Raw genomic sequence first — 15,235 nt, 5'->3', positions numbered from 1 at the left:
GACGCCCACATACCTTATGCTCCGCTCAGGGGAGACCACTTTCCTCGCTTCTTTGCTCTCCTCCCCACTTCCTCTCCTCTCCCGCTGCCAGTTATTTAGCAAGAGCGCACGGCCCATGCCGCGTTTGATTCTCTCTCTCTCTCTCAGCGGCAGTTCAAAGGCGTTTGTGTGCGTCTGGTTCCTATTAGGAGCTCGTCCCTCTTCTCACGTCACTGACAGCCAGCCATCTGGGATCCATTGGGCCTAATTACGCCGCCTTTGGATTCCCTAACAATGCACCCCCCACTTCTTTTCCTCTGCTGTCCCTTCTTCTCCAAAGTTTGTCAGTAGCCGCTCAGCGATGCACATGAAAGTATGTATATGCACACAAACATAATGTGCCCATAAAAAAAAAGAAGAAATAAAAATGTTTTCCAAAAGTTCTACATGTTCCTCTTCCTTTGCACGTTTGAAGGTGTGTGTTTGCTGTGCTACCGGTGGTTACACTGACCCTACGTTCTAAGCACCTTAGTAATGCTCAACACATTCACACACACTACGTCATGACACTTAATCGCAACTTAGCTGAGCTCTCTCCTGATTGTACTGGAGTCCCACCACCACTCTCGACCACAATATTTCCCCTGTCACTAACACACACACCCAAAAACAGAGACACATCATCAACGACCGCACTCGGGATCGTTTTCTGTTCCAGAGGAGCGCTCAGCCTGGAACAACCCAACGTCTACATAACGGATTCAAATTGGATCATGGAACTGGCACTGGACTTGATACTTAATTACATAAACATGAATTCATGATGCGTTAAATTTTGTCTGTATGGCATGTTATGATTTTGTCCACACCAGTGAATGGTGGATGAAAAAGTTATTCAAACATTGTTGTTGTGTGTGTTTTTACAGTCTCTGTGGAAGTTTTTGCCTGAAACACATAGTTAACAGTGGCAGTGAATACGGGGCTGCTCCTCAAACCGACATGTGACAAAGGTCTCTGGCCAAACCTGCACCACCACGGACATCAGAGCTACGCGGTTTGTGCCTCAAACCGCTGGACCACCAGGACGCTCCGTTTCTGCAGAGCTTTGAAACAGGAAGAAGTTTCTCGGGGTAACACACAATACTGTACAGTTCTACAGTGTGGTTGACTGAAGATGTTTTACACATGAAAAAACTCGCCGTTTCCCAAACTTGATGAAAAATACCAAAAGCCAGACGCCTGCTCAGGAAAAGAGCAGTTGTCTCTTAATTACAATCCAGAGCTGCAGTAAACAGTGGACTTAGTGTTTCCGAGCCCGCCTATTGGCTCTATGGATTTATACCAGTGCGGGTTAGCTCATTAGCATCTTTCCTTTGACAAGGGGCCCACCCACTGTGTCTGCTGCATGCGGAACCATGCAGAACTCACACACTGTTTTATCATCTGGTGGTGTGCCAGTGTCGCTGACAGAAACACTCTGAGTTCATTACAGTGTAAAGCAGAACCAAACGTTAATCATTCAGGAAAAAAAGGCTTGAATGAGGGGTGAGAGCAAAGGTGTGTCTCAGAATCAATGTGGGGTTTTGTTTTGAGCTCAGCAACTAGTGTAGCATTATTGCAACCACCAAATAAACCCGTTGTCCTTTAATATAACCGTTCTTTCACATTTGCCATGATCAACAATTTTCCAGAGTGACTCAGGAATCAGATACAAAATCTGCTTAAGACAGAACAGGTAATCCAATGCAGTAAACAAAGTCCAGCAGTGCAGTGTAATTGCAGGATAATGTAGGCAAAGTGCTTTGTTTACAGGTGTTGCATTCCAGTGCAGATGGGAAGTTCTGCCCTCCAAAACCTGAGAAAAGATTCCACCAGGCGGAAAACAAAGGCTTGTTGTTTGTCCTGCTGGCATACATGGTTGTCGTTTAAATTGGTGAAAAAACTTTCCAACTCCTTTTTCTGCCTTTTCTTGACCTGTGTGTTCTCTGCAGTCATAGTGTATCTATCCCACATATCACTGTGGGTCACTGCTGGCCTGCCTGAGATGAATAAAACATTGATACAACTGACAGGTTAAAGATTGATTTTGTGTTGGAGCAAAGACAAATGTTTATGTAACTGATAGGACTGGATAGTGCACATGTTGCCGAGTTGTAGTTTGACATTTTTGGACATAGTCGTTCAACCTTTAAGTGAGCAACTGAAACCAGGTCACAAGTAGTGAAGTCTTTCAGCGAATTGAATGCATCAACTTTAAGCTTAATCTGACTAATAACATATTAATGGGATATTGGAACCTGGTTTCATATTTTGTCTCGTGAATATCCAAGTCTCTGCAAACATATGGTGTCCCAGAAGGACAACAAAAATTGTAGATATGATTGTAGTGAAAGGGCTCGAACATTATTGAACACCAGCATAGACCGTAAACATAAGATTGAATGAATTCCTTACCTGAATGCAGCCAGGTACTCTGCATCACCCATGGGAGGGTTCAAACCACCTGTCCATCCTACATTCACACTGAAGCCCTTGCCTGCACCTGCACCAGTCTGGATAAAGAGAGAGAGAGAAAGAGAGAGAGAGAGAGAGAGAGAGAGAGAGAGAGAGGGCCAGAGAGTGAATCTAGGATGGAAAAACTGTCTCTGTTAAAGTCAATAAAGTTAATGAGTCCCACTGAAAGTTGAGAAACTCTGTGAGCATGACAGATTTGTGTTGAATGTTCGCAAAATTGACACGACTGTTGCAAAACTTCACATTGCGGCAATTAAGAAAAAGGGACTCCAACACCAGGGAGTGATTATGATTCCTAAATAAAAGACCGATGGCTATGAATTCAGCACCCCTATCCCTCCATATTGATTTTGATATAATTTGTCAAACGGCCTTATAAATCACTCACAGCCACAACAGAGCTACACCCGTTTATGATTCCAAGCTTTAGCTTCGGCTAAACTGGGAAATATTTCGTGTTTGGCTAACGCTCCCAGATATACAGTATAAAGAAACAATGCATCACAATCACTTAGTGGATGTCGTGAAATGTTTTATTTGCATTTTAAAGCACTATTTCTTCTTCTGTAGAAGTTAAACAGGTTTGGTATATATGACATGTCAGGTTTACTGTTCATACTTCATATTGCAAATGATTTTTAAGTGGATTTTTCAGATTGACCTGTTCCTCAAAATGCCACGCAGAGATTATGACGGCCTTCTCAATATGACCTCGCATATTTGGGGCAGAGAGTGAACTGAGGCCCCAGCAGCTCTTGGAAAGGAGGTTCAAGGATTCCTGCGTCTCTCTTTGTAGTCCTGCTAGAAGCCATTTAGCTGTTCTCGAAGCCCTTCACCATCAGTCAATGTGTCAGTTTGAGGGAAGGATGAGGAGGTTGATTGACATACTCTTGGCAGGAATGTGTGGTAATTTCCTTTGTGTGTGTATATAAATGTGTGTGTATGGGTGTGAGAGGATGTTTGAAAGAATGCTGATGAGCATCACAGAGTGTCTGTCTCTATTCTTCTCTCAGTGGACGGCATGTTCACAGGGAAAACGAAAAACACATGAGGCCTCCTGTCCTCTGCCAACTGGTAATGTACCCGCGTGCACACGCACTTGCACACTGACATGCACACGCAAAGATGCACACACACAGTTCCTGCATCAGCTTTAAGTCTCTTGTGCTCCTCTCTGTCCTTTTTCTCTCTCTTTCATGTTTCAAGAGTTGCTGGACTGCATTAGGCCTTTGCTGGGTTCTACGTGGTGCTCGGCTCTCTCTGTTATGGCTATGACATCACAACCCTGCCCCATGGTGTGTTATATACCTACACGGGGGACAGCAAGACTCCAGAGGTTTACCACACAGCTCAACAGAGGTTGAGGGGCCACTTAAGGCAAAAGCCACATCCAAGCTCACTGAGCGTTTTATGTAGCGTCCCTCATCAGGGGATTTTATGGGAAAACATTGACTATTTTATGCTCATTATTGTGGGGGAGGAGTGGAGAAAGGGAGGGGGATTGTGGGGGATTGAATGGGTGGTGGATGCCACCGTGGGTTGGGGTCAATTCATCTGACTGGGGATAGTCATCACACTTGGTTTCTGGGGAGACCGCAGGCAGAATTCATAGGCATCTCAATTTCCTGTATTCAAACATAGGCATGCAATTCCAATGTACACATCCTGTTGTGATGTTCTTACATCCAAAGCACTGGAGTTTATAAAATAAACAGAAACAAGAGAAATAAACCTACAGTTGATACAGAAAATCAAAGTGTTAGAGGCCTACAGTGAGTTCACTGAATGAAGACGTGTGTGGAGAGTTTATGTTGAACACGTCACAAAGTCATCATGCTGACAAGGGAAAAAACGAATTGAACAAACGCTTGTAAAGAAATGTTTATGTTATTCAAGTAAAGTCTAAACATACTTAAACCAGGGAGACATTTTAAATTAAATAACTTTTCTCCTATTTCGGGATAAGCTAATTTCTTGTGATTGTGTTTTTTATTGATCTTTCCTGTGCTCTCAACTCATCTCATGTCCTTTTTTATTTTACACTCTTTTTGTGGTTGATTATTCTTTTTTTTTATACTTTATTTTTCCTGGAGTTGCTTCATTCAAACAGTCAACAATTTATTTTCAACACAGAATTTAGAGTAAAAAAACTAAAAACTAAAAAATCGGCAACGGTGTTTGGTGAGGTGTTGATAATTCTTACTTCAGAGAAAACATTTTCCGCTCTTTGCTGGATTTGTCCTATCCATGAATACGTTTTGTTTTCTGAATCTAAATATCTTTCTGCTGTGTAAACAGTCTATTGTGTCATTCACTGTGAGTCTTTGCGAGTTGAAGCGTAATTAATGGCTGTTTAAGTCGTGTGCAGGCCATGCCTTCTCTAATACCAATCTGCTGGCAGCGACAGCTGACATAAAATGACTTTAAATGTAAAAATAGTCGCTCTTGCTGCTGATCGCTCATGTTTGCTTTTCATTTCATAAAGAAGCGTCACTACTAATTTCAGCCTGTTACATAACCAGTGTAAACTCCTCACGTGTTTTAATTCCTCATATCTCGATTTATTGTAAAAGTTATGGATGTGATTCTCATAGTATGACATTCTGTATTACAGCTGTTATTTCTGTACTCCACTTAAGTGATCATGAAAATGTACTGTGGAAGAATATAAATATAATCAGCACGTTCTGTAAAGCTCCTCTGGTCCTCCTCCTGTATAATATTTTCTTAGATTCCTGAATTTTAAGAAAATCATGTTTGATCCAATCATAACAGTCAGGCCTGGTCTAAAGCTCTTAAGTAGATGATTTCATCCTACACATTATACACTACTAACTATCACTTCCATACTTACAGTTTCCTTCTGTTCTTGTGCTGTACAGAATCATAAAAATCAGTCATCGTGACCAAATGGAGCTTGTAATTGGGGCTTTAACTCATGTAAATTAATCTGGGATTTATTGTTACAATCAGTCTTCTTGTTTTGACAAGTATATGATAAACACAAGGCTCTTAAGCTCCCTAATGTTCCACTTGAATCACATAATTAGCAAATATTTCTATGCCAACATATCTATCTTCACAATAGACGTGGGTGGTATAATAATGAAGTCTGTGCTGTGAGAAGGCAGATAGAGAAAATAAAAAAGCTGCATTATATAAACAGAACGGACTCCATCAGCTCGTCCACAGAAAGAAACCTGTTCAACAAGTTTACATGTTTCGTTGTTCTGCGGCTATTGTGTTCACAAGAGAGAGTCTATGTACATACCAAGAAGCACAAACAAACACCAAGACGTTACCATGACGACACAAACACAAGCAGTAAACAAAGCCCTGCAGAGTGGAGGACTTCCTACCTCACTGGGATGTCCACTGCCGGGAAAGAACATGCCATCGTCATAGCGATGCAGAGAGATGTACAGCACGCTCGGGTCGCTATAGAAGGCTTCCTGGGTGCCGTTGCCATGGTGAATATCCTGGGTAGTGATAGCTGAGGTTAGGTAGCTGTCATGGTGTAAATCATATTTTCAAATCAAAGTTATAGATAAAAACATTGATGGGTTCACATCATTTTCCAAATCAATAAAAAGTACAACTTATGATATAAATTTCTAAAAAAAATAAAAATAAATAACAACCACAAAACATATTGGAGAGATATGGGTCTGTGGCGGGCTGTCTGTTTTGATCATAAAACCTTTCTGATGAAACAGGTAGTAATCAGTGTTTGATGCAGTAAAATGTCAAAAAGCAGAGCGTGTTTAAAGTCATGGTGCAGGCTCACACACACACACACACACATGGCGAGCAGAGACCACCACCTGGCTGTGGATCAATATCTGCATGTGTGTGTGTGTGTGCGACGATGAGTCTTCTCTAAAAATAGGTGACAGTTTAGAGCACACATGGACACCAGAGATTTTTGAAGATATGAATGAAGCTAATGATAAATAGAGGTGCTACTGTAGATTGCCTGTGTGTCTTTGTGTGCGTTTTCCCTGTCTACGTGGGCGATGATGATGATGATCATGCAATGGGTCCTCACCCAGTCAACGATGAGGATCTTGCTGATGTTGAGTTTTTGTTGGAGCTGTTTGGCAGCGATGGCCACAGAGTTGAAGAAACAGAAGCCCCTGTGGACAAACAGACATGACGAGAGGCAGACACATGTGTTTGTCGTACAGCTTCAGCAAATTAAAATCATAGAATCCCCATATGGACCTTAGGAACCTCCAAGACATGTCCCTAAAATATGTGTTTTCATGTGGTGGCTCTTCATTCCAGGTTGTGACAATCATAGCACTGACTTTAATGTGCCAGTCATAGAGAAACTCCTGCCAGGCAAACATTTAGTTGCAAATATTTGAGATGTTTGGATGTTTCATTTTAAGTTGTTTTGGATTTAATCTCCCACTGCTGACAAACAAAAATTGCTTTTAATATGAGAACATTATGCCGAGACAAAATGTTCACCTCTTGAGAAATGCAGTATTCACACATTCAGTGACAAACAGAAAACTGAGCTTATCATAAAGCTCTCTTCACATTCCTGACGATAACAGAATAAATCGCTGGCGTTATGTGTGAGATGATTTCTGAGAAATGAACTCACGACCTGGCGCAGCATCTCCCCCTAACACTCGATGTCGACAGTCAAGGTATGCAAATAAAAGTGTTGATGTATGAAAAACAATGGAGGAATGCTGGAAGTGGCAGTGTCAGCATGGATCGTAAACTCTGACTGTCAATGTATTTGTGTGTGTGTTTGTGTGGATGGTATATCATATGCTGTCCAAACTCTACTCTTCAAGAAAAGTCATTATCATCCCGTAAATAACCAGTGACATGTACTGCTGAGCACACACACAGTCCCAGCTGAATGTGGTTACTTGGCTAATGCCTCCAATCAAAGACACTGATACAAATCAGGACACACACACACACACACACACACACACACACACACACACACACATGGCACAGAGTTCTCTTTGAGGTGTTCTGCTCAATGTGTTGAAAGTTTCAAAGAAAGGTGGAGAGGAGGAGGCAAAGACTTGCCTCAGGCATTAGGCAGGTAGCACACATTACACACACATTCTAGGACAGACAGACACACACACACGCACACACACACGCACACACACACGCACACACACACACACACACACACACACACACACACACTCACACACACACACACACACACACACACACACACACACACACACACACACACACAAACACACACACACTCTCTCTCTCTATTGCTCAGAAGCATGGAGATCTGTAATAAATCCTTTGAAACACTTTAGGGAGACCTCATGGTTCCTGGAATGTGTGTGTGTTTGTGTGTGTATGTGTGTGTGTGTTTGTATATCGTGCTGTACTTACTGAGGGGAGGAGTGGCATGCGTGGTGTCCAGGAGGCCTCACCACTGCAAAGCCATTCTGAAAGAGGACAACAAAAAGCTCAGCACCTTTCTGCTGTTACCACTGTGAACATCTTTCATGATCACACCTGGAACATCTGAATGTAAAATCACTTTGCAAAGGGGAGCTGACAAAGCATTCCTATACTTATCATAACATTGTTTACATAAAAAAACCTGTTGTACTGCAGCCCTAAAGTGCATGAGACAGAAAAAAGGTATTTGCTGATAAGGTATTTGACGATTGAGACACACCTTCAGCTCTCTCTGTGCCACCTTCAGTGCCAGGTCTGTGACACATCCTGCTGCTATACGGGAAGCTGCTGACGTGTGAAGTTCATTCCAGACTGTATCAATGTCAACCTGTTTGTAAAGCAGAGGTGAAACATATCGTTTAAACGTGACTTCTTGATAAATGATTAGAATGCGGATGTCTGTTTTACAATAAAAACTCAGATCAGATCAGGGCTCCTTGACTGATCGACACATAAAACATTGACCTTTATTCCTTCAGACTGGTGAGCTATATAAAACCTGAAAGGCCTTCTGAAAATGAAATTGCTGCTGACCAATAAAGAGTCAACATTGACAGTTCAGTCTTTGAGGATTTCTTTTGATTGCACAAAAGTCCTCATAAAACAATAATAACTGACAAGCATCTCACAGAGTAGTATGTTCCTGTAATGCATTATAAAAAACAACAACAACAAAAGATCAACAAGATAAGTACTGAGAAAGTTGATTTTCTCACATCTACATTGTCATCTCTTTTCTTTGTAAAACCATGCCCTGCTTCTTTTTCCAAAGTAAACCCAAGTTTCAAAACTCACACTGGTGGTGTGCCGCGGAGGAACAATGAAATAAGAGGAATTTCTTTTATCGCAGACTTTGCCATCTTGTTTCAATCACCTCTCTTCACTAGAGCAGCCAAGGGCCGGAAATCCAGGCAGATCAGTCGTCTTATCAACTGACACTCAGCCGCTTTTTTTCTTCTCCTTCCTCCTCTCTTCTCCTCTCCACTTCTATTATCGGTCTCCTCTCTTCTTATAGTACCTCACCACAGTTTCTCATGGGCATTATAAACTCTGCTCTTCAGAAGAGAGAGAAAAAAATCCCATAGTTCCCTCTAATAAGTTTCATCTAGTTTGCTCTATTATCTTTACATTATGTCTTTTTTTCTTCTCCTTCCAACACCCATTCACTGGCACACGACACTTCAGGCTGCAGTTTGCGTGTTCATCCCCTTTCCCTCTTCTTCCTAAAGTTTTTCCTCTACCACATCACACCTTAACACAGCCTTTGTGATTTAGGTAGTCTTAGCCAAAAACAATAGCATTAGCAATTTGTGGCGCTATTAGCTTAATTGTGTAATGAAGCAATCAGCCATGTAATGTTTGCTGTCCGGTAATGCAATTACATAAGTGAAAAGATTCCCACATGACTTTTGTTTGAAAGTGGTCTTTGCTGTGTGTGTGGCACTCACCCCGACTCCTCCACATGGTAATATCACAAAACTCCGTTGAGATAAGATTCCTGCAGGCGATAACGTATGTCATTCATCTTATTATTGTTATTGTTATTATAAGGAATTTCCCCTGTCATTATTATTATCTGAAGTTTATTACCGGTCAGTTTGCGGTTGTCCAGCTTGAGGCGGTTGAGTGGGTTGGTGCCGAACAGGAGAACATGTTTCTCTGAATGAACCGACTGTAGCTCTTCTAGAGTCGCCTTTCTGCTGCGGACACGCTAAATAAACGTACATAATGACTTCATAAAGAAACAACTATGAAATGACTTTCTGCAATTTGTGTAGTTTTTGTGTATATTTAACAGCCATACCTCACACTGGCTCCTAAGACCTCTTTCTTGCAGTCTGGACCAGATACTCTGGACCCTCCCAGCATGCTCAGGGTGGAGGCTGTTGTCCCCACAGGTACACTGGTGCTTCTGCATCTGAGCATCATATACCAAACCTACACACGCAGACAAGCACACACAACAGACTTATTCACATGTTTTACATGAATTTGAACTAAAATACATCACTAGCTTTAGGACATCAAGGCGTCTTGAATCTTTCATTCTGATCAGAGTTCTCCCTCACCTGTGGTGTAGCGTAACCGGACGTCTGCAGGGCTGGATAGTGACAGGGAAGCTATGTTGGTGGATGCATGTGGGGGAGGCGGCAGGGAGGTAGAGGCTGGCGAGGATTTGGCTCGAACGAGACGCTGGTGAGACCAAATTCCGACAGGTATACCTGCATGGTCCAGCTGATGACCCTGTCTAAAGATCACCTGCCTCTGTGGATCACACAGTATGGAGACGACTTTGACAGCAGCACAATGAAAGGACTAAAAGCATTTAAAAGTTATACGTCTCTCCCCAGTACATTGTAGCTACATCTTAGTTGGCTAATTTAAAATCACTTTTTCTAAAACGAGAACCTGATGAAGAAAATTCAGAAATATGTTGCAATCTCTCGCTTCCATGATGAAGTAAAAAATAAAGCTACAGCGCCCTCTGATGTCCGAAACATGGAACAAACTATTAAGATCATGGACAGCACAAGGGATGAAAATAATGAACTAATGTTATTTTTCCACCTAAGTCAAGGGCAAGGTGACCTTGTCAAATGATGAATTAAAGATTTAATTAAAGGAAATTGGACAGCAAACTAAACTCCTCTAATGGTTTGTATTGTTTAAGGAGTACAAGAAGCTTTTAACTAGTCACGAAAAAGACTAAAATCATTAACTTCCTTTTCCTGACCTACAAATGCAAACAAGACAATCGTTATCTTTGAAGTCTGAAACTTTATTAACCTAAAGTTTCAGGCTTTAAAGAAAACACTGCAGAGACAGGCTTTCTCCACAGAAAAGACTATAGATAAAGAAACATTGAACTGATCATTGAAAGCAGGAGGAGAAAACATAATGTAAAGCAAAGAAACTAGAGGTACACATTTGTCCACAGAATGTGAAAATACCTTCATAAACTGAACATTTCCTCAAAAAAGTTTAATTTAGTACCTGGCTGAGAGAATATGAGGACTCAATCAAACTCTCCCGTGATGAGGTACTGGACTCTGTATCATAAACTGAGTCTATGCTGGCAGTGCTCTGTCTCCTGCAGTAGCCTTCATCACCCACAGAGCCCGGCTCTGAGCCACATACAGACCCTGGCCCCGAACCAAATTCTGATCCAGTTTCCTCCAGGTCCATGTCCTCTGAAGGGATCTGTTTCATGCAAGGATTGAAGGTTGCTATAAAGTGCGTGTTTTTAAGTGCGTACATGTACAAGTCTGACAGCTGTTTACGTATCTGAATTTAAATCCTCTCACCTTGCTCAGGGGTGCATTCTGTTTGAACCTTTCCAGACCACGGGTGTATTGCAGCTGGGACTGGATGTGCGACTCATGGATTGCTTGGAGTGTAGATTGAGAGTGGCTGTAGGGTGGAGGCTCTGAGCGTGTTCGCTCCACGGGTCTGTGAGTCGGTAAGGAAACTACACCTTCCCTTCTGGGCAGGTGAGACTGCTGCTGGTGCTGCAGAGGAACGGAGTTCATACCATGAACTGCAGAGAGGAGAGAGAAGAAGAGGTTCATACAGATAGAGGCAGAGGAGACATGAAGAAATTGGGTAAACAAATAAAGGTCAAGTAAAATGGAGATAAACATAACTAAGTTAGGAAAGGAAACGATAAATAAAGAAAACTTCAATGAAAAGATGGTATTGGAAAAGAAAATAGTCTGAGAAATAATGTTGGCATTTAAAAAAAAAAAAAAAACTTTATATTTGACCCAGAAAATGAGTAATGAGTGCAGACTGAAATAAATCAAAGCTGCATGCACAAAAACCTATCATAAACAAAGTATTAAAGTAGAATTTTGCATTCAAAACCACAGCACTGTACTGGAACTCCCAAGTAGAGGGCGCTTTGGTGCTTTTTTTTTTTTTTTAACAATAAGGGAAATGAAACATAGAATAAGACAGAGGATGTCAATGTTACAGTAAAACCTTTGATTCAAAAGAAAAGTAGATATTGTCATAATTTGTCAGAAGCTTTGCCTGTAAACCTAAATCCAGACAGTCATATGAAACCAGCTGTTTTTTTCCTGCTTAAACAGGACAAAATGTGATGGATTTTTTTTGTTAATGGTTCATATACAGGCTTTCTTATGTGACTTGACTTAAGGGGGTTGGGGTAAGAGTTAGAAAAAAAAAACTTTGACAAAAATAATTTTTTACTCTTTTTGGCAGAAAGAGTCTTGTTACAGTCATCACATTCAGAGACAAACTGGGGCTCAAAAGTATAACACTGCAGGGAAAAAATGTTTTCATTCAACAGTGTGAATAAAGTAATGGTGTTTATCTCTCCTCTAAAAGATGATACATTCCTATCATTTGGAGCTACGATCAGTGACAAGTTTATAATGGTGAAAGATTTGATGTGATTCAGTGGGATGAAGTGTCATTCAGTCCAATGCAAATAGATAATTTCATCCAAGTAATCTTTTTTTAAGGTATTTTTTGGGTCTTTGTTGCCTTTCATTGGAGAGTCCAGCTGAAGATACAGGAAATGTTGGGAGGAGAGAATAAGGGATTACATGCAGCAAACGGACAAGGTTGGATTTAAACCCACGGGGGGGTAAGAAATCATCCCATACATCCTCAAATTTCTGCGTGTGAATTAAAGCTGGAAGGAGTTAGGTTGAAGCCTAGCAGCAAACACAGACTGTGTTCTGCTGCAGTACATATTTTATATGATACAAACATGAGCTGTCTCATTTTGAAAGTTTCTTTCTTCATATGAAGTCTACATGACTTTATTCGCCTCTGCAATTATAGAAGTTGTCTTCTATTGAGCTAACCTATGCTTACTGGCAAACTACCTCCCTTATGGGATTCTCATAATGGAATAAAGGTCAACGTCAAGTCTCCCAAGATTGAAGATGCTGAGAACAGTATTTAAGAGTGAGCAATAGTGTTTCAAGAATAAGCAGCAGGACCTCAGTAAACCAGTTCAGAAACTTAAAATCAGGTCACACGCTGGTTCATAGTTCTATTTTACCAATCCAGATTATCGCAAACTGATAAACCCAGAGCCTTTAAGGTTAACTGATGAAAATGGAAAAGGCATTTTGACATTTAAATCTCTAAAAGCAAACTTTGAGGCTTCATGTAGTAAACCCCAGTAGATTCTATTTTCTTTAAAACATCCACAGTCTTTGTTGAAGATGATCTGAAGGCTTCATCAACTCACACCAGATGTCAACCATCACTGCTGAAGACTTTCTCTCCTGATTTTTTTTGGAACAGTTGTTGCATAGTTAAAGAATAACACACATTTTTTTGTCTCGCATGACCAAATAAAAAAGTGTCTTGTACATGAGCATTTTTTTCTGAATGAATATTTATAATGTAATAACTCACAAGAGACAAGTTGTGAGTGCACTATTCCAGTATGTGGCTCCAATATGAGCACTGGCTGGAGGCGCTGAGCCAGACCTGGATTGCTTCCATCCAGAGGCAGGTAGACCTGATGCAGACCAGACACTGCAAACGGCCTCGCTATTCGAAGGTCGGCCTGGGAAGAGGAGAGGTAAGAAATGCTTCAATTGTCACTGCAAGTTAACACACATGAGCAGCATGGCGTTTTAGTGCATTGGGTGTGGGTCATGATGTTGCTTACAATAAAAAGTGAGACTCAATCAAACATTTTAACAATGTCACCAAGAGAGTAAACTACCTCATGACTGATTCATGACATATGAAAGCGTCAGACAGATCAAGTGGGAAGTGAAAGCTGATCATAAAACAGGTTTCTAAATGGGTTTGCCTCTATTTAAGACATTTACATTTATAGCATACATTTGTGTCTATGTGATCTAACAACTTGCTTTATCCTCTATATGGAGGCAGGATTGTAATTTTGGTTGTGAGATATTATGTGCACAAAATAAAAAAAAGATCGCTCACCTGTGCAGGAAGTCCAGCAGTGATGTTTGACTTAGCAGTGGCGTTGGGAGGCAAAGTGAAATGAGCCAAACTGCCATCCTTCAGAAGCAACCTCTGTGCCTGAGAGAGACAGATGTTTTTCATTCTACTTCTATATGTTATCCCATACAATTGATCACATCATCTTCCATAGATAGAAACGATTTGACTTCTCTCTTCTGTGTGTATTTTTTTATTCATTCAGATTCAATTTAAAAAAAGGAAAATAAAAGACCCATGTGTTAAAGGCTGACAAACTGACACTCCTGCTTATTAAAAATGTGGCCCAACTGCATACAACACCTCAATGAAATAATCAAACATGAGGGAGGGTCACATGATTTTAAATGGCAAAGAAATGAAAGCAAAATGTTTTCAAGGATATATATTAGTCTATAATAAGAAAGTAAGACAAAGACTAGTGAAAGTTGTGTGCTTCTCATTGTAAACTTAAAGAAACAATATGTAACTCTGACAACTAGTGTTTTAAATTGGTACTACAGAACAAATTCAAAAAAGTGAAAAGAGCTGTCTTCCTCTGCCCTCTCCTTCCACGAGTTGAGGCACATACGGGTTGCTATGTTGCAGACACAGAAGCTTCAGTGTTTATCCAGCTCTGCAGAGGTCTTGACACCTTTCTGCGTTCGAACATCTCTCCATTTTTTTAAAAAGCACATCAAATATTTATCCTCATCTTACCAAAAATCTGTTCTTGCAGCTTATTAGAAAAAAAGGCTTTATTGGTGGGGTAGAATCAGTTATATCGGAATCAGTGGGATTGCCCCCTTCCATTGTTGCAACACCTGCTGGTTTGCTGTTAGCTGGGCAAACTGAGGGGGGTTTGTGTGGGGATGCCTTAAAACCGCCAAGCTTCTCTGGTCAAAATAAAAACTGACAATTCTGGACTGAAACCGAAAACTTAGAAGGAGGACATATTGGCTGCTGTGTTGTTGTCAGAGAAGCACATCAACATAGCATGTTTCCTTAAAGTCTGACGATATAGTAAAGTCATTTTATGATTTAATTCAGTAGACATCTTACATATTGCTCCTTTAAGTGCATAGGAAAGCCTCTTCAACTGCTCTAATAATGATAATAAAAAGCGCTCACCTCATGATTCATTGGGAGGGCCCCGTTGTCTGAATGGAGGCTGTCATTGGGGGAGCTGCACCCTGATGCTGGGTTGCTGCTGCTGCTGGTGGAGGAGTCTGGGTGACAAAATTAAGACACAGGCATCAAATCATTGGATTCAACAGCATCATGACAGATGCTTTCATAGAACACCAAATGATGCACAAGGCAAGCTGGAAAATTG

The 15,235-nt window shown here is 41.0% G+C and overlaps 1 protein-coding gene across 3 annotated transcripts in view; it reads right to left on the bottom strand.

Annotated features, from left to right (window-relative positions):
- LOC306822342 (histone deacetylase 7-like) overlaps positions 1-15,235 on the bottom strand; it is a 41,457-nt gene that overhangs the window by 5,449 nt on the left and 20,773 nt on the right. For all 3 annotated transcript variants that reach the window (XM_079341301.1, XM_079341303.1, XM_079341302.1), the window contains 14 exons: positions 15,031-15,128; positions 13,903-14,001; positions 13,357-13,510; positions 11,265-11,497; positions 10,954-11,160; positions 10,029-10,224; positions 9,764-9,897; positions 9,550-9,670; positions 9,408-9,457; positions 8,180-8,287; positions 7,888-7,943; positions 6,542-6,629; positions 5,853-5,972; positions 2,434-2,531 (listed from right to left, as the gene is read on the bottom strand). In XM_079341301.1, coding sequence (XP_079197427.1) covers positions 2,434-2,531; positions 5,853-5,972; positions 6,542-6,629; positions 7,888-7,943; positions 8,180-8,287; positions 9,408-9,457; positions 9,550-9,670; positions 9,764-9,897; positions 10,029-10,224; positions 10,954-11,160; positions 11,265-11,497; positions 13,357-13,510; positions 13,903-14,001; positions 15,031-15,128 — 1,762 coding nt within the window. The remainder of the gene's footprint in view (positions 1-2,433; positions 2,532-5,852; positions 5,973-6,541; positions 6,630-7,887; positions 7,944-8,179; positions 8,288-9,407; positions 9,458-9,549; positions 9,671-9,763; positions 9,898-10,028; positions 10,225-10,953; positions 11,161-11,264; positions 11,498-13,356; positions 13,511-13,902; positions 14,002-15,030; positions 15,129-15,235) is intronic.

The sequence above is a fragment of the Symphodus melops genome (genome assembly GCF_947650265.1).
Source record: "Symphodus melops genome assembly, chromosome: 4".
NCBI classification, from domain to species: Eukaryota; Metazoa; Chordata; class Actinopteri; order Labriformes; family Labridae; genus Symphodus; species Symphodus melops.
Note: the sequence above shows the minus strand (reverse complement) of the source record. Positions and strands in the feature narration are given on the sequence as shown.